Source organism: Cololabis saira, chromosome 8 (genome assembly GCF_033807715.1).
Source record: "Cololabis saira isolate AMF1-May2022 chromosome 8, fColSai1.1, whole genome shotgun sequence".
NCBI lineage: Eukaryota > Metazoa > Chordata > Actinopteri > Beloniformes > Belonidae > Cololabis > Cololabis saira.
This window is the reverse complement of record NC_084594.1, coordinates 24,619,021-24,643,215: the sequence shown is the minus strand read 5'-3', so window position 1 is coordinate 24,643,215 and position 24,195 is coordinate 24,619,021. Positions and strand designations below refer to the sequence as shown.

General features: G+C 38.9%; 1 protein-coding gene across 2 annotated transcripts; it reads left to right on the top strand.

Annotated features, from left to right (window-relative positions):
• Positions 1–3,563: 3,563 nt before the first annotated feature.
• znf362a (zinc finger protein 362a) lies at positions 3,564–23,921 on the top strand. 2 transcript variants are annotated; one of them, XM_061727375.1, is made up of 9 exons: positions 3,564–3,657; positions 10,496–10,559; positions 13,137–13,344; positions 13,512–13,637; positions 15,080–15,407; positions 17,563–17,787; positions 18,558–18,636; positions 19,618–19,776; positions 19,874–23,921. In XM_061727375.1, the coding sequence occupies exons 2-9, from the start codon at positions 10,497–10,499 to the stop codon at positions 19,991–19,993; spliced, it is 1,308 nt and encodes a 435-aa protein (XP_061583359.1). In that variant the 5' UTR covers positions 3,564–3,657; position 10,496; the 3' UTR covers positions 19,994–23,921. The 2 variants fall into 2 exon arrangements, with proteins under 2 accessions (XP_061583359.1, XP_061583358.1); XM_061727374.1 differs by having other exon boundaries at positions 13,104–13,344.
• The last annotated feature ends 274 nt before the right edge of the window (positions 23,922–24,195 follow it).

Below are 24,195 nucleotides of genomic sequence, written 5' to 3'. Positions count from 1 at the left end.
TCCTCTGTGCACCTGGCCTGCGGAGGTGAGAGAACATGTGCGTCTTGGAGGGTGTGGCAGTGTTTGTGCAGGCAAGAAAACCAGTTGAACAACTAACTAACTCACCAACACCGAGACATGCAAAGGAGCTAGCAACATCACAATCAATATGGGAGCAAAGAACATGCTTTTCAGTGAAAACTTACAAACTAATCTGTGTCCCTCAGAGCCCAGTCTACCCAGAATGCAGTTGCATAAATTCAGATGTTGAATAAACCCAAGGAGAGGTCATATAAAATAGGACTCAGCCACTTCACTGCTCTGCCATGTTATTCTCCTTTATGAATAGCAATTAACTGTTCCTTGCACCTGCTCCCAGTAACCGTTTTTACAGGCAGGATCGTCCTCTTTGATCAACAGATGACACTTTCATCCAACCTTATTCACTAGCAGAACTAGGACCCTCCCTCATCGCTGCATGTAGTTTACTTTGAGTTTGGCAGTCTCATGTTAAATATAAAGAGATGTAAACACCTGCAGAGCAAAAAAAAAGCTATAAATAGCCTTTGATAATAGCTGACACTGCTGCATTGTTTGTTCGGTTAGTGGTTCTTGTGTGGCGCGACAGTGCAATGAAGACACGCCGGCTGAAGGGGCTGAGGCGGGGTTTCCCCTGCTACTTGTCTCGCGGGTTTATCTTGAAACCCAGCAAATGAAAACGCACCTACTACTTTGCACCAGACTGCACCAATACAGGTCCTTCAGGATCACTGCCATGCATATTTTACATGTTCCCACACTCCAACACACCTGATTCAAATGAATGCATCAGCATCAGTCTGTCATCTGCATATTTCTGCTCATGTTTCTTTCATTTGAGCACAGAGTAAAGGTTGGTCTCGTGTGAATGGATTTCTCAGAATTCATCTAAATGCAAGCTCTAAACAGGGCCAAATTAAAGATTTGCCTGATCCAACTGGCAAGCAAATGACTAGAAATTGGAAGTATGCGATGATGTCAACATTCCAGTAGTATTAATTCTTTGTAATAAATAAAGGATATCTAATCATGTCATTGTAAACATTTTTTGAAAACTATCGGCCGAGATGATATTATCTCAGTGGATTTTGCTTGAATCATAATTACTGACATGCACTTAAAGTTTCGCGGGTCGTCACTTCCAGAAGGAGGAGTCCCAGGGCAGTCACTAGTTCGGCTAAGCATGGGTTGCGTGTACATGCCGGAATAATTTGAATTAGGACCGCATTGTCTGGCACTAATAGCTCGATCTCAAGAGCTTCAATTTGGTTGACAAAGGCCAAGGGTTGTAACCAGCAACAACATGAAAACCATTACTGGGCTAAAACCTTGTATGGACCAAAGCCTTTGTTGTGTATGTGTTTTCTTTCTTTTAAACGTATTTAGTGTTGCAGCAATTAATCCTTACCTTGACAATATTGTTAGCTCAAAAACAGAGACATGTGAGGTGTGTTTGTATTTCTATGCAAAATGAAAGCAAGTCTCACAAACTCAATGGTGAGAATTCCGGTAACTACGTCGTAAGGTGGAGATTGCTCCGATTGGTCAGATTCTATCATCAATTCTTGAGAAGGACACAGCTTCCGGCTATGCATCATGATGTCAGCAGCCCAGCCAATAGAAACTATATGTACCTGTAAGCTGTGCATTCTGTGTATGTTTTTACACTGTCTTGTCTAAAACATGATGTGAGGATGCAACAAGCATTTTTCAGCTTGGTGTGTAGCATTTGTTGTTGTGGTTCCTTAAGTTGATGACTTTATACTTCGGATCTGATTCTGGCTTGAACATTTATGCCAGAATTTCTGGACTTGTCATTGCTGAAAGTACAAGTAATAAAGCCTAAGTAGGCTATACAGTTTGGTTTGGCAACAGGAGTCAAGCATTTTCATATTTGGAGGTACGATGGGTGTGAAGCTGGAGTAGAACCACCTTATAAGATATAACTGTTTCAATTTTTGTAATTTTTTACTTTCCTAAACCAAGGGCTTTTATTTTTAGGTTCTAATCCATCAAATGAAAGGGTTTTTGAGACTAAATTCCTTGGGGTTGTCATTGACCAAAACTTAACATGGAAACAACACATTGAATACATTAAAGGGAAAATTTCAAAATCACTTGCAATCCTGTATAAATCCAGAAATGTACTGAATTCCAAGGCCTTGCATTTGATCTACCATTCAGTGATTGTTCCCTATTTATAAATAATAATAATAATAATACATTTTATTTATATAGCGCTTATCTTACTGTGTGGAATTGTGGGGATCCACCTTTAAAACCAACTTAAATTCAATAATAAAACTGCAAAAACGAGCCATACGTATCATCAATAAGGTTGATTACTACGCTCACACAGAGCCACTTTTTCTAAATTTTCATGTTATTAAATTTTATGATTTGTTTTATTATACAATCATGCAAATTATGTTCAGAGTAAAATCAAAAATGCTCCCTGACTCAATACAGAGGTTTTTTTTCAATTCAGGAGACTCCGTATAATCTTAGAGGTGTCTGCAATTTTACTGTACAAAAAGCTAAAAAAGGTATGAGAAGGAGATGTGTCTCCATTACTGGAGTTAAATTATGGAATGATGCCAACATCAATTTAAAAAGACATCATTCTCTTTTGGTTTTTAAGAAAATGGTTTGTAAAGCTATTTTTGAAGCTTATAAGTGCGATTGACTTTCTGTTAATGTTTCTTTGCTTTTCTGTTGTTTCTTTGCCTTTTGTTGTTTCTTTGCTTTTCTCTTGTCTCTGGTTTTCTGGAGGTCGGTAGCCAAAAAAAGAAAGTTGGTAATATAGGATAGGCTTTTATAAGCAGTTTGCTTCAGCCTATGCCTTTTCAGTCATTGTTCAACACATGATTATTGGTTTTGTGTGAAATGTTAATGCTGTGCACAATGTTTTTTGGTGTTGTGTTGTTTTTGTGTTGTCATGATTGAATAAACTTCATTCATTCATTCAAATAATTTTATACATTCCATAATAATAGTAATATGGTTACTGTGTCATTTTTACAGGTTGCTACTTTTGAGATATCCAATCCTACTTAGTGCTGCAGTCAGGCAGCAGCATGTTGACCAGCGGCTGAAGCTGCTCGGGTCTCTGCTGTGGCAGCAGTGCCATCTCCTGCTGAGCTAAGCACAGAGCATATTAGCAGCCTGTCCTGCTGAGGATTACACCTCATATTTACCACATATGACAGCCAAGCTGTCTTTGTGTAAAAGATTACACTTGCAACAGTGTTCCTCCTTCATCCCCTCTCTCTGACTAACATTGAAATGGCTTATTTTCATGCTCGTGTGTTAATTTCTGTGCTGCAGTGATGACATAAAAATGACTCTCACTTGTCCAATAGATATGTATTTAAATATACCCTATGACATTACTATAATAACTTGCAAGGGGCGCTTTGTCACACATTCCCCCCGATTCTAAGCAAGGATAAATGTGTGCATGAAGGAAACAGCCAAAAAATGGGTTAAAAATCTCCTTTGAGCCCCGTGTTTTTCACTCCACGCCTGCAGCACCCAGAAGTGAACAGCAGGCGACCCGGAAGGTTTGAAGTCCGACCGAAAGCGAGCAGAAAGAGGAGTCTGATCCTTTATAAAATATTTCTTCTGTCGCTGGTGCAGGTATGTTATGACTCGATGCAAATTCTCTGCCTATTTCCCCCCATGTTTCCTCTCAACCCGCAGCTGCCCTGTGTCGTTTCGCACACCATTTCTGTCTTAAGTCGTGTGCGAAAGTTGGATTTGGAGAGAAGAAGCATTTGCATGAGCATGAACGATAAAGGATCATTTCTCTTCAGCTGCCGTGCAATTAGCGGCTTTAGTAATGCGTCATGATCATCGCCGTCGTGTTGTCGGGTTTATCCTCAGCATCTGCGCAGCGCTCAGCAAAGGCATGCTGATTGTTGTAGGAAGTGTCAGGCTTTTTTTCTTTTTTTTTTTTTTTTTTTTTTTTTTTTTCTTCCTGCCCAAGCCGGGCTATTCAAACCTGCAAATCAAAGTAAACAATCATTCAGACGCTTAATGCAAATATGCCGCGCGCAGTTCCCCGTCGCAAACACATTTAACCCGGAGAGTTTTCCCCGTTTATAATATTGGGATCTGCAGAATATGGCGTCCGTTGCTTGTAAAAATAAGACAGGGCTGCCATTTTTGTTTTCCTTTTGTCTGAATTTTTTAATAAACTGTCTGAGAATGTGGGAGAGGCGGCGCACGGAGCGCTGCGCTGCGCTGCGGAGGATCGCTCCTCTGGAGGAGAAAATACGCATCAAAACAGGCTCCAGAGATACTAAAGCCCACATTCCGGCGCCAGTGTCCGTTTATCCTTCTTTTTAAAGGTGAAACAATTCATCTCACGTTGTATGAAAGCTAGAAAGTTATTCTCAACTTTCGTTTTCATGGATGCGTTCCTGTTTCTTTGTGATAAATCTGGAAACGTTGCATTTAGAGGCTGAGGAGAGGTTTGAGGATGCTGTTCTTTCTGCGGAGGACATGATATCTGCAAATCCATGTGAGGAAATATTCAGTCACCTTAACTAGGAGGAAAAAATGCTTTAGAGCTTCACCTGTATTAATAGTGATAACTAGAACATTTGCTGGAGAAATTTTGTCAATGCAGCTACCCATTCATTCTGACATCAGTAACAAGTGAGGATAAAAGAGCAGGCATTTGTTTTTTTTATACCACCAATACTGTGTTTTAGGGGATTTACTTACTTTTCTCCTTCAGCAATATTAAGTCTGAAGGGTTCACTTACTTTTTTGTCACCGAATGTTTATGCAATTATTTTTGGTGACTTTTCTCAAAATTGCAGGAGATGAAATGTACCAACATTTTTGTAGGCGACAGAAACTGAAGCTCTACAATATTAGGAAAACATGTAATATCTTGGTTAGATATTGGGATGAGGATATGATTTCCGATATACAATATAAACCATTACTTTGCAGCTAAAATTGACCCATTTTATTATAAATACACAAAGAAATAGAAAAATGCAAGCAGCAACATCTGCAACAACAACACTCAAGGTGCCAATTTAGATGCTAATTTCAGGGCTGAATATATTATGAACATTTACTGTGATTGCATTGCATTCGGAAAATACCACTTATTGCATTTATTTGTTTTGTTTTTGTAATATTGATTGTGCATGTTGATAATGTCATGTTGTCGAATTTTCAAAATATGGTAAAAGGGGCGTTCTTAATGCTTTGTTACCCCTTAATCATTATTTCTTTCAGAATTAATACCAGTCAATGGGATTGATCTTGTAGCTTTGGGTCACTGTCTCCTAATAATCACCTATGAGGCCTTAATGAGACAACAAATGTTTTATTTATTTGTCACTGAATAAATATATACAGATTCTAAGATACTTTAGTATAGCCCTTATCTCAGTTCTGCTCTAATAAGTTCGTATAACCATTCAGTAAAATTTAGTTTCAACACCTTTATTTAAGATTTTAGATGTATTTTTATTTTGTGTGTTTATATAAGTTTTGAATGCGGTTTCTTACCTCAAGTTTGGAAACTGATAAAATTTGAAGAGACAGTGCTTCTAGTTAATTAGTTTTTTTTTACAACCCTGAAGTCATAATTTTACCCGTTTAACTGCTGACTTTACCTCAAGTAATAATCTGTGTTATTTATTGCGTAATTAAACAGAACCTTTTACAAAGAATATGATCAGATATAAAAACCTGCCTTACTGATAAATGAGAGGTGCTTTGGAAATTTTTGACTAATAATTAAAGGCACACTTTGTAACAACACCACTCCAGACCAAATTGGGGACAGTATATCACAAGAAAGTTCATGTAAGTAATGTATGTTCATGGTGTAAGACAGAACTGAGTGCACAGTGAGCACTGCCCCCCCAACCCCTCTCATCATCTGTAATCAAAACCAAATGTTGAAATATAGTACAGTGACAGTGCAACATTATAACTTAAGCGTAGCTTAGCCAACAAGAAGAAATGTTAACAGTTCTGCACAATATTTATTTTTTTATCTCCTAATAGTTACTTCAGGGGAAAGCAACAGCCGCTTTTTATAGTTCGTTCCCTTCACCTCAGGGCATGATTTTTAGATGTGAGAGGAAGCTGGTGGTGGTGAGATGGTTCTTTTGGTCTCATAAGCCCCTTTTACCCTGGCGGATGCCCTGCGTTTAACACGCGGCTCTAGGGTGTCGCCTGTCCTTTTTGCATTGACTGACATGGGATGGCGTGTCGAGCTGGTCCTGCGAATAACTCTCCTCCAAGGATTCACTTACTCTCGGGTCAGGACTAGTGCAAACAGAACGGACACAGGCTGGTGGGTCCTGGGAAGGATTTGTTGTTGTACCTGAGTACAACCCACCAGCAGAGGTTGTTTTTTTTTTCTAAATAAAATAAGGAAACAGCTGATGAGAGTAACAGCAACAGGACGTCAGAGGTACAGTAGGGCTTATATTTGCAAGATAGGTAACTGTGGAGAAGCTACAAGCTACTCACCCTCAGAGCCGAGGATAACCATAAACCGCCGTATGTCTGGAACCACTGGGGGTTAGCAAGAAGCAACCGCTTGTGTTGTTACATCCTTATGGGTACATCCTTATTTTGAAAATTACACCGGTCTGACGGCATATTTCATCCTGCTGATATGGGGGCAATACGTCTTTCTACACTCCCACACATCTTGCGTTATGTTACGTGGATGACGCCTTCCAACTTGCCTTCCCTCCCCTCAACTCGCCTTCAGGTACGGGGTGACAAATAAAAACACCTCGCGTTTATATTCCCCAATGCGGGTTAAACACGTGTTCATCATCCAATGATAATGTTGAGATCTGCTGGTGGCTTCTCCAACTTGCATCCTAACTGGAGCCTCCTACTTCATGATCTGATGGTGACTAGGTCACTCAGCTGGTCTCCAAACTACTTTTATCAACAAAAAACACACACATGGGACATGGGGCGTAGCCATGCACAAAAGTCGAGGGAATTGAGGGAAGAAACAGAGGTTCAACCAACGAAGAACCAAAGAAATGGGTTAGTGCACACAGGCGTCAGACTGTCTGTGCAACAGAGAGCCGGCGTGTGTGAAAAATTGTTTGAATATCACTTGATTTAAAAGATATTTTCCAGCAGTTAGGCAAAACTCATTGGCAAGTGTCTTAGAGCTGTAATGATCATGTGCTAACAGACGGCCACTGACAACGCACCACTTGCCGAGTGTGTGAGCTCAGCGTGAATGGTCTATCCAGGGGGTACTTTCAACCTGATGACATGTGGCAGGAATACCTCCTCATTTGTCTCTATATTTCAATGTGTGAAGGTTGATCGAATGATTCAATGATTCATACCCCCTCTAGTGGGGCAGAGTGGCATTACAAGGCTTGTTGGACCGATTCCACATCACAAGCTGATTAACGTCAGTGGAGCTATGTGTGTTTGACACAATGTCAAAACAGTTGTCTTTGATGTACTTATACTTGTGTTAATTTTGAAGCATTTAAAGTGTGAATCTTGCATCTCGCAGCTTTAATTTACAGCTTACAATGTGATAAGACACAATGTCAACCATTTTTAAAGGGCCACTCATTAGAAAGGTTAAAAAGTATTGAAAGTATTACATTTAGGAACTATGCTGCATAAAAGGTCAAAAGGTCAAAAGGTCTGGCGTTAGATCTCGTAGCAGCAGCAGTTACAAACCATAACTCATTTGATTATTATTTAAAGCTTATTTTCCAGGTGAAACTGGAAAACATTAGGTTAGGTTTTCTTAAAAGTGACAATTCAATAGTAGGCTATTTGTCTGTCAAATAATGTGAATTCTCTTTTGACATTACAGCGATAAGATGGTTTATTAATTAAAGGAGAAAATATGTTCCATGTGCAGCTCTCTGCTTGGTTTGTAGAAGATCCTGACATCCAACCTAACTTTCTCATCATCACATGCAGGTGATGTATAACTCTTTTTCCTAAGACTGGAAATGGTCCGGAAATTTCTGATAACTCTCCATACTCTAACTCAGACGCTTTTGCATGAAAATAAGCTTTACTGATGCACAAGGTTGTACGAGTTGTAAGTCAGAGAAAACTGCTGAACTGGGTGCAGAAATGAACCGATTTTGAACTTATTTTTATTGGTCTGAAAACAAGCTAAAAGAAACCCCGAACACAGCAACATAAACAGCTGAGATATATAAAGAACTTCGCTGTGATAACGTACCACATCAGAAAGGGGCAAAAAGATCTGCAACAGTGGTCCAACTGCCTGAGACAGAGAGAGTGCAGGAAGTGAAACTGACCCCCACTGGCATCGCTGGAGAAATATTTTCTGAGGTGCATTGTACACTCGTACCTCTAGACGTATCGGTTTTGTTTCTTTTGGCTCGTAGATGTGGACTGTGTTATGCCTCCGCTAAGCCAAACAGACTCAGGAATGGTGCCGTGTGCCAAAGCATGCAAAGCAAAATGTTTGAAAAAGAACTTCATGCAGGGCTGAAAAGAGAAGTTGTGGAAAGAAAGGCCTTCAGATCATAACTCCAACAGTTCGGTATCTCACTCTGCTTTAAGAATAGGAACATTTCTCGCCACCTGGTCAAACATGCAGCTCAATGAAGCTTTGTGTTTCCCTATCAAAAGAGATTTAACTCAAAAATATGCCCTATTATCAACTCTTAGTTAGATACATGAGTAAAAGTTGGATTAACTGACTTACAAATGTGTGCAGCACCTTCCTTCCGCGAAGAATCCTGGTTATTCTGAATCCTTTGTTTTTTAAAAGGCTTTAGACTTTAGAAACAACAGTTAGATTTAACTGCACTCTGTGGGGGAGACTGTGCGACATTTGCCCTCCCTTTCCATCGTAACCAGTCAGGGCCCCATGTATCAAGGAGGAGACAGGCAGCCACAGATTAGGATCAGAGCCACATCCTTCTCTGTTTTCTCTGATAACTTTTTCAGCAAGTTCCTCGTCTAACTGTTGTAATCATGTGAGGGCCTATCTCCAAGGCAGCATGCCCAACGTGAATGACTGTGGTCGAGATTACTAAGAAAAAGCTACCAGATTGTTCACAGAAATGCAATCTTTCAAGCAAAAGTCTGCTGACCTCACTCACCGCTCAGAATCATCCTTGCTGCATAAGTGACGAAGCGGTGGCATAGAGAAGGTGTGAGAAATTGAGTTGAACAGGAGATTTGATACAGAATACACTATAGCAAGACTAATTAAAGCTGCAAGCTGCGATGAACGGGCCCTCGCGCATGCAATTTTCAGATATAAAGGTGAAGGACTCAAAACTAAGTCCGATGACACCACCCATGACTCTCTATGTCAAACCATTCAAAAGTTATGGCAGAAAGTAGGAACTATCAAATATGGACCAATCAGATGAAAGGGGGGCACGCTTTTTGGCGTATAGCGTCGCCACGCTATACGCTATACTTTTTTTGACTGAGAAAAGTAATGCCCATCGTCGCAGGATCGAGGCGCACATTTTGATGTATAACACACCTGGGTGCACGTTACGGTTCGGGCCGCATTAACGGACGAAGAAATGGCATAAATTGCGCCAAAATTACACGATTAATTCAAAATGGCCGACTTTCTGTTCAGTTTCGGCCATGGCGATAAGAGACCTTTCTTTAAGTTGCGACATGATACAGGTGTGTACCGATTTTCGTGCATGTACGTCAAACTGTATTGTGGGGCTTGAGGCACAAAGTTTTCTAGGGGGCGCTGTTGAGCCGTTAGGCCACGCCCATTAATGCAAACCATTAAATATCATATTTTTCGCCGGGCCTGGCTTGCGTGCAAAATTTGGTGACTTTTGGGGCACGTTTGGGGGGGGGCAATAAGCCCTCATTTTATCTGAAGAAAAACAAAGAAAAGGAGGATAAAAATTCCCACAGATACAATAGGGCCTTGGCACTGTCCGTGCTCGGGCCCTAATTATTGCATCAAACAGTCAGCTGGTGTTTGGGTGGGCAGCTGCTGACACAGTTTTTAGCTGCTGGTTTCCACACTAACAGAGTCACAAATAAGTATGCAGGTCAGTGTTGAAGAATACTTTACATTAACAGTTGCATCTGAGGGAAAAGGTAAATAAAGACAAATAACTTGAGTTTAAAAAAAAACACCCACCTGTATCTCATCATCCATTATCCATCCATTATCTACACCCTCTTATTCCTATTCAGGGTCCGGGGATCTGCTGGAGCTTAGCCCAGGTCTCTCCGGGTGAGAGGCAGGGGTTCACTCTGGACAGGTTGCAGGGCAAACTCGCCTACGTAACCAGATAACATGTTTTGTGAGAACACGTTGCTTCAAACAGCGGCTCACAAGCCTAAGTAGTCGTAAACTTTTGTCATAAACTGTTGGGTTTAACTGCGGATCTGAGTGCTGATCAGTGTTTCATCACAGATGGAGAAGCGACTGTCACCTCGTTTACACACTGCTCTGTCTTTCTTTCAGGATGGCTGAACCTCGTTTTAACAATCCCTATTTTTGGCCTCCACCTCCTGCCATGCCTGGCCAGGTGAGCAATTCTGCAACACCTTTTAACTTTACAAGGACACCACACCTGCTGTTAGTCTGTTGTGTGAGGCAACCAAAGACATGCGCAGCATTACGTTCACTTCAAATGCCATCCAGTTTTAGACGTGAAAAGTCTGTGGCACATGAAGACAACCCTATGGTGGATCCTCCGAAGCATCCAGCTCTGTTCATATTCTGCAGATATTTTACTATGTAGCGCTGTTGCTTATTATAAGAAGCCCTGGTGTGACGTAGGACCGGGACCAAAATCTGAACGGCTCGATTTCTCCCATTTGTCCTTACAGAGGCAGCACACTCAACACCAACTGAGTGGTTTGATAAAACGTTAAATGGTCTGGTAGGTGCCACAGATGCCAAAATGTCATGCTCAAGCCTTAAAAAAAGAGAATTTTCCATAATATGTCCTTTTTAAACTGGGAATCTTAATGTCCTAGGAAATATATATATATATATATATATATATATATATATATATATATATATATATATATATATATATATATATATGTATATATATATATTTACATGTCCTAAACATTCATAACAAAAGTTTGGAGAAGTGTTTACAACTGTGTATGTGTCGAATATTGTGGAAAAAAATCACCTCCATTTTTTAAATATCTGGAAACCGCATAAAAATTAAGTTTCGTTTCTTCTTTTCTGTTCCTATGAACACAAAGAATTTAACATTCAAGTTTATTTTCATTAGTGTGTGGGGCTTCCTGGTTTTATTTTTCTAAATTTTCCAGCCTGTTCTCCTCACCACATTTGAGCTTTAACCTTCCAAATAAAAGTTGAGACTCTGACGACATATTATCATATGAAATCTATTTTCAAAGATGGAGACGTTATAAGCAGAGATGGTACTTGTACTGGTGGCACCAGTGTCCATTAATTTATTGAATGAAATAATATCCTCTCTTTATTTTATCATATCCAATCGCCCAAATAACAATAAAAATAACAATAAGCTTTTTCTGAAATGTGAGGTAATATTTCTGGCAATAATGACAAAAATGTTAATAAAATGAAATAAATAAATAAATAAATAAATACTAACATTGGCTTTTAAATGTTCGGTTGGTGGGTGATTTGGACTACAAAGTAGCAGCAATTAAATAGTTCATGAGTTACCATCAGACACAATAATTTAACAAAAAAAGTGCCTTTATTACATTTTTTCCAGAGTTTCTGTGAACAACAATCTGTTATAAAAACAGAGAAACCGTCAGCAGACACCACATGCATTCACAGAAGATGACCACAGGGTGTCGCACTATGTGAACCTTCTCCACAGGTTTAATCAAAATGATTGGGTTTTATATAGATCACCATTTAATCAGTGAAAGATTTACAGAAGTGGTGAGCATGAACCACTTGTATTGTGCATAAATTCTTTTTACTGATATGATTATTTTATTTGTCAATTTATGCGTTTTTATATTTTAATGACGTCATTAGAATGAAAACATTTAATGAAGACATTCAACGTAAAATCACACTCGCACAATTTTAACGACAAATTAAAAGCATAAAACCTTAAGTCGTGCAAGTTTATGTGGTGCAGCTGCAAGGACACTCCCAAACTGGGAACAACTATTTTAACAGATTAAGACGTGAAAATAATCACGCAAAAATATATTCTGATTACAGACGCCAAATCAAATCGGTATGTAAATGTGCACTACCTGATTTTCACCATCAGTTATTACATTTCTGTCAGTCATTTGAGAATCTAATGTTTATTTAAGATGATGAAACAGTTTGGTTTAAATGTTAGATATCAACATTCAGGACTTATCTCTGTTGGTCTGATTCGATCTGAGATATAATCACAAAAGGAATCCACCAAGACTTTTCCTGGCATTAAACTTTAAATGGATTTTTATGTGTTTTTACACAGTCAGTGAGTCAGTGATACAAAAAGATCAAATGACACGTTTACCTTCATCCAGGTCTAGACTGCAGGCAGGTCACTTTGACTCTTCTGCTACAGCACCTTGTTGTAACAATGACAAAGTGTTTTTTAGCACTGTCTTACTGAAATAGCATATGCATAAGATCTCACCTGAATGGCAACATGTGTTCTTTAATAACTTCTTTAAGCATTAATTGTACCTTTTAAAAGTGTCAACATTATACCCATTATGTTTGTACTGTGTGAAAAAGAAATTGCAAACGGTTTTAGTCAAAATAATGCAATAATAATAGATTCAAGATGAATCTTTTGGGGGCTTAAATTTTGTGAAACAAAGACACTTTCAACTTTCTGTCCTCTAAAAATCATTTAAATCAGGCAAAAAAATGTTTTTTTCACAATATTTCACATCCAGTTTCCCGCTCTCTGGTCACAACTCCAAACTGAACACTTGGAAATATACAACCGATCCTCAACTCATGAAATTTTAAAATCCATGGCAGCAATGTCGGGTTGCAGCCATTAGAGGGGACCGTCGCCTCAGAAAATGACAGTGAACTGATGCTGGCTGTTCTCTTTTCACTAATGCTTTTTTCTGGCTATCAGCTGGATAACCTAGTCTTGATTAATAAAATCAAGGAGCAGCTTATGGCGGAGAAGATCCGACCACCGCATCTGCCTGCTGCTTCGTCCGCTTCCCAGCAGCCTTTAGTGGCTACCCCAAGTCAGGCTGAAGCCGGCCAGCATGGGGTGACCAAAGCTCAGCAGATGGCGGCCCACCAGAGTAACAGCCCGTCTCAGCCAGACATCGCCCTGCACGCCCGCCCCGCCTCCAGCTCAGTGACAGGTACTGGGACTTCCAGCCTCCACAGGGCTGAGTTTATCTGAGTATTGATGTTGCAGTCAATACAACACACAAAAGTAGTGCACAACTTAATGCTACTTCTTCTTGATATACCTTAAGTGACCGAAGCGTTATAAATTGTATGTATATATGTTATTTTTCTTTACTAGGCCGTATTTTAGGAGATGTAAACCTGAATTTGGATGATAAGGCAGCTATCAAAGCCAGAGGATTATGGGAAGACTGGCACCTACGTCAGCTCATAGACCATCCTACCAGAACAAACCATGTCTCAGGTGAGCACACACCTCGTTCTCATCCTCAGGATGTGGTTTTTGTATTCATAATAGGAACAGGACCTTTGGGCGTACTGTGTGTACGCTGCAGACCTGCAGAGAAAAGTGTGACACTGAAATGCCCGAAGTGCTCTGCTATAAACTCAGCTGAATTTTGTGCATGTATGTGCTGATGACCGATTTAAATCAGTGTCATATGGGTAGCAGTCAACAAAATTATTATTTTTTTTTTTTTTTCACTAACCCTCAATTTTCTGGGAGCTTCCCTTAAAATTGTTCCTGTGGTTCAGTTTTAATTATATAAACACACGCCAATTGTTCCCTGTCCCTTCTGCATTCTGGACAGTTTGTGAACAACGGAGCAACAACTGAATGAAATCAATGAGATGTGCCGACTTAATTTGTAACCAACATAACAAACTAACCAGTTGCAATGTACTTTATTCGTAATGTACTTTATTTATATATCACTTTACAATACCCTTGCGGTGTGCCAAGGTGCTTTATAGCAAGTAATACATAAAAAAGGAGGATAAATAAGAACAATCAAAAACAATAAAATACAACCAAATCTAATGAGATAAAAGTTTCCTCACACTACTGGGTGTTAAAAGCCATCTTAAATACAGTAGTGGGTTTGTACCCTAGATTTAAAAATGTTGAGGTCGGAAATATGGCCCATCTGGGCAGGCAACTTATTCCAGACCCTGGTGGCGGCAACGGAAAAGGCTCGGTCACCGAGTATTTTGACCTTGTTGCAAGTCATAAATACCTCACTATTGATTATTAATTGTCAGAGAGTTAATCATTTTTTTTCCATGGAATTTTTTTTCTTCTTTTAACTGAACACATCAGTTAAATATCTTAATTTAATTGAATTGTGATATTGTGATTATTTTCCAAATTGTAAGTATATTATAAATTTAATAGTAAATATATTCTAAATTACTGTAGGCTATGAGTGTATATATAGTATAGTAGTATAAGTACATTATAATGTATAAGTATATTATGATATATAGTATATTTATACTACTATAAATAGTGGTATAGGTATATTATAAATTATAAAGTCGTTGCAAACTATTTTGCCCAAAAGTGGATACAGATCTGGTGATAATAGCAGATATTGTTACTTAAGATGTGGATGGTTTTGGTTGGTTACTTAATCTTTTATTTTTGTTTCAATTTATTATTTCAGGAATTCTAGTGAATGTTTTTCACCCTTTTTGAGTTGTATTATTGTTCTTTTGTATGTCTATGTGTGGACCCCAGGAAGAATAGTCTTCCCATGGTGAAGACTAATGGGGATCCTTTTTTTTAAATAAATAAATAAACAAATTGAGAGCAGTATTTTGTTCTTTTGAAACCAAATCCAAAACCTTTGGTTATTATCTTTTTCAAAGATGTAAACCCTCATTGTTCCCTTTTGGGTCCATCAGGTGTGGCTCTGGCGTCCAGAACAGGGAACCTCAACACCTCAGAGATCATCAGCCCTACAACACCCACCTCAAGCAGCCACAGCCGGCTGGGTGGCACTCCCACCCCACACCTCATCTCAGGGTTAGCCAGCGGCCGTGGGTTAGAGCCCGGGAAAGGGAGCGGGGGTCTTTTAGGACTCCTCGGCCCTCCGCCAAAGGTGGAACGAGGGCGCAAGAAGATCAAGGCGGAGAACAGGTCTTCGCTCTTGGTGGTACCCTACCCAATCCTGGCCTCTGGCAATGACCAGTCCTGTATCACCATCCCTACAAAAGAGGGGAAAACCTACAGGTAAGAAAGTTCTTTTATAGAGCTACCAGTTTTTTTGTCTTGTTTTTTACCCAATAATCGTTGGAAACAAGGCTCGTGAATGCATCACTGGTGGCGCCGGCTCATAGTGAGTCAGTTCGAGGGGCTCACGTTTTGCATGTTGTCCACCCTTTGAAAAAGTTAATTGAAACAGTTTCGCCTATATACTGTATGTTCCTCATGAACTGTATTTAATGCTGATAATTGGTGATAAATTGACCTCAAAGTGAACAGATTTCTGAAAGAGATCCATTGGTGCATTGTGGGTTCGCACTCAGTCTTGTTGTGGCTGAAGAGTAAGCGTGTCATGTCCTACATGTGCTGTGCAGGAGTCTAGCGCTGGTTGTTGAACTACTAGAGCACACCCTTGACACACATCACTAAACTCATTGATAAGGTTCTAGCATGGACATGTGTTTCTTTAGTTATATTATACAGTCCAGACCAAAGGTTAGGACACACCTTCTCATTATATGAGTTTCCTTTCTTATTATGACTATTAATGTTGTAGATTCAAAATGAAGGCATCAAAACAATTAACACATGTGGAAATATATACTTAACAAAAAAGTGTAAAACGTGAAAATACGCCTTATATTCTAGTTTCTTCAAAGTAGCCACCTTTTGCTGTGATTAATTAATTAGTGTTAATTCATAGTTTTGATGCCTTCAGTGTGAATCTACAATTTTCATAGGTCATGAAAATAAAGACGATAAAAACTCTTTGAATGAGAAGGTGTGTCCAAACTTTTGGTCTGTACTGTATATTATTTGCATATAATTTGTGAACTCAGCAGCTCAGTTTTGCCCCGTGTTTGTTCGAGCTGGTGGAATGCTGAAAGTCAAGATCATGAATACACAAGAACCGCTCGTTTGTTTACTTAGTTAACTGTCTTCAGGAGGGAGCTCTTCTCTGGATACTTAAAGGGAAAACTGAATTATTTGATCCTTCCATATCAGAGACTCCAAACTCAAGAGTTCACATTTACCATTGAATCATGACGTTAATAATACAAGGAAACCGCAATCTTTGATGAATAACAGAGCAGCAGAGATAGTCAGTCATAAAACTTTAACACCGTTTCATGTCCAAATGTTTTGTAAAGTACAAATAGATAAGATGTAACGCCCAGATATATACCTGATAATATGCCCTTATAAAGATGATATCTTCTCACACTGTAAACCACAAGGCAAGGCAAGTTTATTTATATAGCACCATTCAACAACAGGGTGATTGACAGCGATTCATCATTTGATTTGATTTTGATTTGATATCTTTTATTTCGAACATAAAAAGCACAAAAAATAAAACAGCAGAACAATAAATCAATAACATAAAAAATGACAATAATAAAAACTAAATAATAAAAGTACCATCGTAAACAAAGTAGACGAGAATTAATAAATATAATAGCATGTTATGCTTGAAAAAGGAGTAGGAACATTAAAAAGGAATAGTAGCTATATTAAAACTCATGATTTAAAGTTTAAACAAAATAATAATAATAATAATAATAATAATAATAATAATAATAATAATACTGCTAATAATAATATTTAAAAATTATTATTATTATTATTATTATTAATAATAATAAGCTAAAGAAATAAAATAAAATAATTTATAGGATTTAAAATAATCACTTTATAATAATTTACAAATGAGATGCAAGAAATAAAGGTTGCAGTGCATTGTGGGTGATGACTGAAATGCAGCAGTAAATAAAAAGGTTTTAAACCTTGATTTAAAGCAACTGAGAGTTTCAGCACCTGATGCATTCTGGGAGTTTCTTCCACAGGTGAGGAGCATAAAAGCTGTTTGCTGCCTCACCGTGTTTGGTTCGAACTCTGGGTACAGAAACTAGGCGTGACCCTGACGACCTGAGTGTTCTGGTTGGTTCAAAATGGACCAGGAGATCAGAGATGTATTTTGGCCCTCGACCATTCAGAGATTTATAAACCAACAGCAGGATTTTAAAAAGATTATTCTTCCTCAACATCTTCGTTATTGTGAGAAAAGAAAATGACCAAGCATTGTTTCAGTGATCTTCAGCTGAACTTCACTGAGAAAATTGTCATTTGTGCATCTCTTTGATGCATGTCCTCCTTCTGTGTCGCTGTGTCCTTGTTACAGGTGCAAAGTGTGCCCGCTGACCTTCTTCTCCAAGTCAGACATGCAGATTCACTCCAAAACACACACGGAGGCAAAGGCTCACAAGTGTCCTCACTGCACCAAGACCTTTACAAACATTTCCTACCTTGCCCAGCATCTGCGCATACACCTGGGCACCAAACCGTACCGCTGCTCCTACTGTGAGAAGTGTTTTCGCCAGCTCTCCCACCTGCAGCAGCACACCAGGTCTGACCATTGACATAATTACAGTTCACTTGTGACGGGTGGCTTTGTCATGTTGCCCACTAAAGCTTTGATGAGCAACAGTATAATCTTTTCCTGGCAGAAAATCCTATAATTTACTGTTTCATAATGTGCACAGCCAAGCTTAGTCAGATTCTTAGTTTGGGTGGGTTAGGATGGCGGTAATCTATGAAGAAATGAGTCTTAATAGATTCTTAAAAGTAGATGCTCCGCTGCCTTGCCCTGTACATAAAGATGCTGCTCCTGAGAGAATCCCAGTGGTTGGCAGGTATGTACATGGCTGAATGCAGACCCAGTAGTCACTGCATGCAGACAATTGTCACTTGAATTTCGTTCAGCCTGCTACAAGAACCCGGTTGAATGTAGTGAGTACTAGACTGGCGTGTGTCATTTGTTGCATCTGTGTCATTTTGGGCAGCCCATACCCATCTATGAACTCACATTAGTTGAATTGATTAGAGTATTGATGGTAAGAGTATCAATCTATGATTTTCTCATGATTTTCATTCACTCATCGCCACAAACACAAACATGTATGTGGCACATGACTGCATATACATGAAATCAATTCAGGTTAAATTAACTTGTCTCGTGGATCAGTGTGTAGATCAGGCTATCCAGGCTCAAACTCAACTCATGTGTCAACATATTTGAGGGCACTGAATTGCTTGTCTTTGTTTTTTTTTTTCCATTTTTTTCCTCTAGCCTCCTGTCTGACTCTCCTATTTCAGCCAACTGATTTTCTGTTTCAGAATCCACACGGGGGATCGGCCATACAAATGCGCCCACCCGGGATGCGAAAAGGCTTTTACCCAACTCTCTAATCTGCAGGTAAACACGTGTTGTATTATTTCTGTTTAACCATCCAACAAACAATGTGCTACAAGGAGAGATTAATGAGAAAGAGAATTATGTTTGTTGACTCCCTGTCATGACTTTAACCGAGCACATGACCCGCCCAATAGGAAGTAATGTAAAAAAATAAAATTAAAATAAAAGAAGTTGCCAATCTATAATTAAATCTAATATCCCAGATGGCGAAATCAGAAAAAATGGTAAAGCTTAAAGTAAAATTGTTGATAAAACATTTTAATCATCAAGTTTAACCAGAATACAATGTCGGTTCACCATTATATTTCCTTTTTCATTTTGGAAATCTAAAAATGATGAATATTCTCAAAAGATGAAGTGTGTTATATCTGAGCCAAACATTGCCACGGGAACCAACATTCATTCAATCCAATCTATTGGCTGTTTCATAATGCTGATATTGTAGCTAATCGAACACAGAAAATCAAAAGTTCCTTGTGGGTATCAATTAATTAAACTTTTGTTATATTATAGATTTAAATAACTAAATAAATAACCTACAGTATACTGATTGACTAATTTACACGATAAACGGTTTTCTGCCAGCAATTCTTTCTCTTTTCTTAAACCTCTTTCCCACTTCACTCTTAAGCCTGACTTCTCAGTCACCAAGCTCACAGACTAAAGGTAAATTGCTGCTGTTGGTCACCTGTCGGCACTCAATCTTTATATGTGAACAACTCAAAAGACTTATCAAAGATCAAAGATTCTCTCTGGGGCGCCCCCAAGCCATTGCCAATGGCCAATGGATATCTATAAAGTCACAGTCACCACATCCGTCACGAAGTGTGAACACTGCAATGACTTTAAGATGCAATGTCTTGTCATCAGAAGTCTTGAAGTCAATTTGCTGATGCTAGAAGTCGTGTAGGGCCTTGCTTTGTTGTACACCCCTTCCAGTCATCGTCCCTTTGGGGTGTGTTGTTTTTTTTTCTTCCAAAGTCTCATCAGAGGCAACACAACAAGGACAAGCCCTTCAAATGCTCCAACTGTTATCGTGCCTATTCAGACTCTGCCTCGCTGCAAATCCACCTGTCTGCACACGCAATCAAAAATGCCAAGGCTTACTGCTGCAGCATGTGTGGCAGGGCATACACCTCGGTGAGTTGCAAATCGAGTTTTGCTTTCGAAACATGACTGAACACTGTTGCTTTCACTGAAACACAATATCTTCTTGTGTTTTTTTTTCCTCCCCCAGGAAACTTACCTTATGAAGCACATGTCTAAACACGCCGTGGTGGAACATGTGGTGTCCCATCATTCACCTGCACACAGGACAGACTCTCCCTCCATTCCTATACGGATCTCCCTCATCTGAGCTCCACCGCACCGCTCGGGCCGAGGTGGACCACGGGACCCAGAAACAGGCTCCAAATACGTGCCAGTATTTTGAGGAGAGGTGCTCCTTTGATGAGTGTATCCCAATTTCCTTTTCTTGCTGACCAGATAGTATTAACGGGGACGTCCAAAGATGATCTCTCAGCACTTTCAGGCTTGAGACTTAACAGGCCAAAAATGTCTTTTTCCATGTGACTTGACAGAAAAGAAAAGGAAGAAAAAAAATTGCTCCCGGCAGCTACATGGAAAATCTGTTTTATGGATTACTTTGTCTTTTTTTATACGCTCCTTTACATTCTTTCCTCAAGTCTTTGCAAAAAATATATCGGGATCATAATAGTCTTCCATTTGCTGTGTGGCCAACTTAACATAAAAGTGTATGTATGTGTATTAATGTCTGTCGTGCCACCTCTCCTGTTAGTGTTTTATATGGCAATAATGCGCACATTAATGGTATGTTAACATCTTAAGTTAGTCATTTTTAACCTGTCAACCATTTTCAACCTGTCGCTAACATCACATCAAAATCATATATTTTTTATTTCACATACAGTCACCTATTAACGTAAGTACATTTTGGAAGTCATTGAGTTTTTCAACATATTTGTACAAGAAAACAGATGAGTGTGGTATCCAAGAACAAGACTTGATCAGAAACACTTTCTTTGTTTTTGTAAACATTGCAAAAGTGAAAAGCTAGTTCATGTGACTCATACTGTTCCTAAACAGTTACTAAAAAATCAACCATTTATCTGCAAAACTGCCCATACTAATAAAAAGACATTCATTTTTTATGAGCCTGAGAATCACTGGCATTGAGTAGAGTGGAGGAAGATTCAATTTTTAAAAGAAAAATGTTTTCTTGGACCATAGCTTTTTATCAATATAGAAAAAACTTTTTCCGCTCTCTCATGAGTTATCTTTCTAAGGCAATGCTTGTTTTTTTTTTGGCTCTCATGGTGGCAAATAGGTTTTGTTTGGGATAACAGTTTCCCGTTAAGTAGCAGTTGTTTCACACACTGATTAAAAGCATTTTCAGTGTGAATCCAGTGGATTCTTGACTTCAGGTCACCATGAAAACCATGAGCTCATCACTGACTGCCAACCACAATCCGCTGCTTTTCAGAAGCTGTTACAAACACTTTCATGAATTCATCTCAAACTTTTACACGCATTTGTAAGGATGGAACTGAACATTTTCAGCATTAAGGAGGAGAGCAGGGATGAGCATTATTCATCGTCTTGGAAAGACTGACTGCCTCTAAGAATTCACAGCTGATCAATAGCTTCTCTGTTACATGCTCCACCTAGAAAAAGACCCTTTTGGATTTGTCTCAACCTTTTCGCCAAGAGACAAGTTATGGTCATTAGCAGCCATCCAACCCCAATTTTTTCAGGAATTGCTTTGTCTGGTTATCTGTATTAAATCAAATTAAAATAACTATGTTGTAATCATAGCATCAAGTCAGTTTACAGGCGGAGGCCTCTGACATTTTTTACCTAGTGCCAAAGCCAGAAGGTTTAGACGTTGTGTCTTCCGGCTCAGTCTGAAGAACATGGAAGAGATTCCAGGAGACAGACAGTTACTGTAGGAGAGCTGGACAGGGCTGTAAATGTTCTCAACCCATCACCCAACGGGTATCTGCTCCTCTGTGTAAGGAGGATTAGGATGAGCACTGCCACAGCCCTATAAAACGTCCAGCAAGCCACATGTGTGAATGTCTCTGACCAAACAATCAGAAACAGACTTCATGAGGGTCGTCCTCTCAGACCTCTACAGACCATGTGGTGGGAGTATGCAGGCAGTTCCTGGAGGATGAAGGGATCGATACCACTGACTGAACCCCGTCCTCACCTGACCTAAGTCCATCAGAATACCTCTGGGGCATTATGTATCGCTTGGTTGCACCTGAGACTGTCCAAGAACTCAGTGATGCCCTGGTCATCTGGGAGGAGAATACCCCAGGGTACCATCCGTCGTCTCATTAGAAGGATGCTTTCAAGCAAATGGGGGCCATGCAAACTACTCAGTAATGGTGATATTTATTTGTGGTATTATAAGTCGGGCAAGTTTTTATTTTTTCAGCTTTAAATGTCCAGCATCAATTCTGACACAAACTGCAATTTTAGACAGGAAAGTAGCGTCATGCATCTGGCTCCATGCATCTACATCCTTACACGTATCACACTGTGTGCAGCTCATGCAGAGGTCATCACCAGCCTGATCGCATGCGCCTTCCAAACCGGAATATCCACATATGACCACATGGAAAATAATTTGTAGTTTTTTTGGTGGTTCTTGAAGAAATGGCCACTATCAATCAGAGTAAGGTTCAGCGATTGCAGCTTAAATCCAAACGTCTATTTTACTGATAAAGCTTGATAGTGCATTCATTTTCCTTTTAGTCCAAATTTCTGAGTTCCTTTTTTGGGATTTCATCTGAAATAATCCACGAAGTCGAAATTTCAACTCGGAAAGTCAGAGCAAAGTTATCTGCCTTAATTTCAGAACGCAACATGGCTGCTGCTCGCATCAACAGAGTAAACACTCAGCTGTCTCGTGCTATTCACATTAAATCAAACATACACATTTTAGTTTAGTTTAAGTTTTAGTTTTGTTTTTTTGTTATCTTTGGACATCTTGCTATGCTGTTTATGTGACCCAAGTACTGCATAACGTATGTTATGAACCAGTGTTGTTACCAACAGTAAATGGAACACAACATAATGTTATATTTAGACTGAACGTTTTTTTTTTTTATCTGCAAGCATTACTTGCAGAGACCATATCGACATTTTGGTTTTTTGGTTGTTTTTTTTAATACCCTGTTTTTTTTTTTTGCTGATTTTGGCATGAGCATTGACACTCTTTTGAAATATTACCTGTATTTTGATGATTCTTTTTATACCGAAATGGTTCAGTGAAAGTTTCTTCATTTTAAATCGTTATTTAAATCAGACCTAGGCCCATCGCTAATGGTCTGAGCCTGATGTAATCTTTGGCACCTAAATTTAAACCCCAATTCATCTTTTTTTTTTAGTTTTTTGTTGTTTTTTAAGTAGATATATGTGCTTACTGTTCAATTTGTGGCATTTCATTTAATAATTTAGATAATGAAAAAAGAATACAATATCAATTTTTATGTGACATATTTCAGCACTCAGTATCATTCATAAGCTGTTTCACAGAAGATCAACTTGATTTAAACATTTAATAGTCTAGTTTCCGTGGGGTTTATATCCATTTCCACAGTTGAGTTTTACAGTATTGTGCTCAAGGCAGTTCCTGAGTTCTCATTTGAATTTGATTACATTTTCAAAGATCTAAATCATTAGCACTATTTAAGTACTTCATGAAGACAATAAATAGCAATGGAGCAGCTGACACTGTGAAGCTTATGGTTTCAATAGTTTTACAAGTCAATCATAAACAAGTCTAAAGTCAGTAATATCTGCAACTGTTCTGCTTACTTCAGCTAGCTCATTCATGCATGCCTGTGTGTCTCTGTTACATTGAATGATGCACCATAACATTGTTATTTTGATCCATATTAATACTCAACTGAATGTGAAATTACTCAAATTCTATCGCAATGTTACTGTAAATCCCCCCCCCCTCCCCCGCCACACACACACACACACACACACACACACACCGACACAGATTTATGTTACTGTTCAGGCAAACATTAGCCATGGTTTTCATGCATTTGGTTTCCACTTCTAAGCATCAAACATGAACTTTTCCACTGATTTGTACATTTATACTTTGTCATTTTATATGCATTTAAGCCTTAACTTTGCTACAAATCATGAGTTTGTTTGTTCACTGAACATTTGCCTTTTATGTCGTAGCCAGATATAAGATATACTGTAAATACTGTAAACTATATTAACTGTCAACCCATTTATAATAAAAAAAAAGAAAAAAATTGTTTGACAGTTTTCTTTCCTTTTACTGGCATATAATAATGTTGTTTTACAGGAATTCTGATTAAACCTGTACAAATCTTCTCATTTTAAGTTGCACTACTGAAGCATCATCAATATGCCAGAGCTCTGATGGGCCCGCAGTCGCTTACCTGGATTGGACCTGTTGCAGTAGCGCAAGCCTTCTGGCATCATGGAAGTGATAATGTTTGCTCTTGGTGTACAGTATACAAAAGAACAGTGACAAAGTGA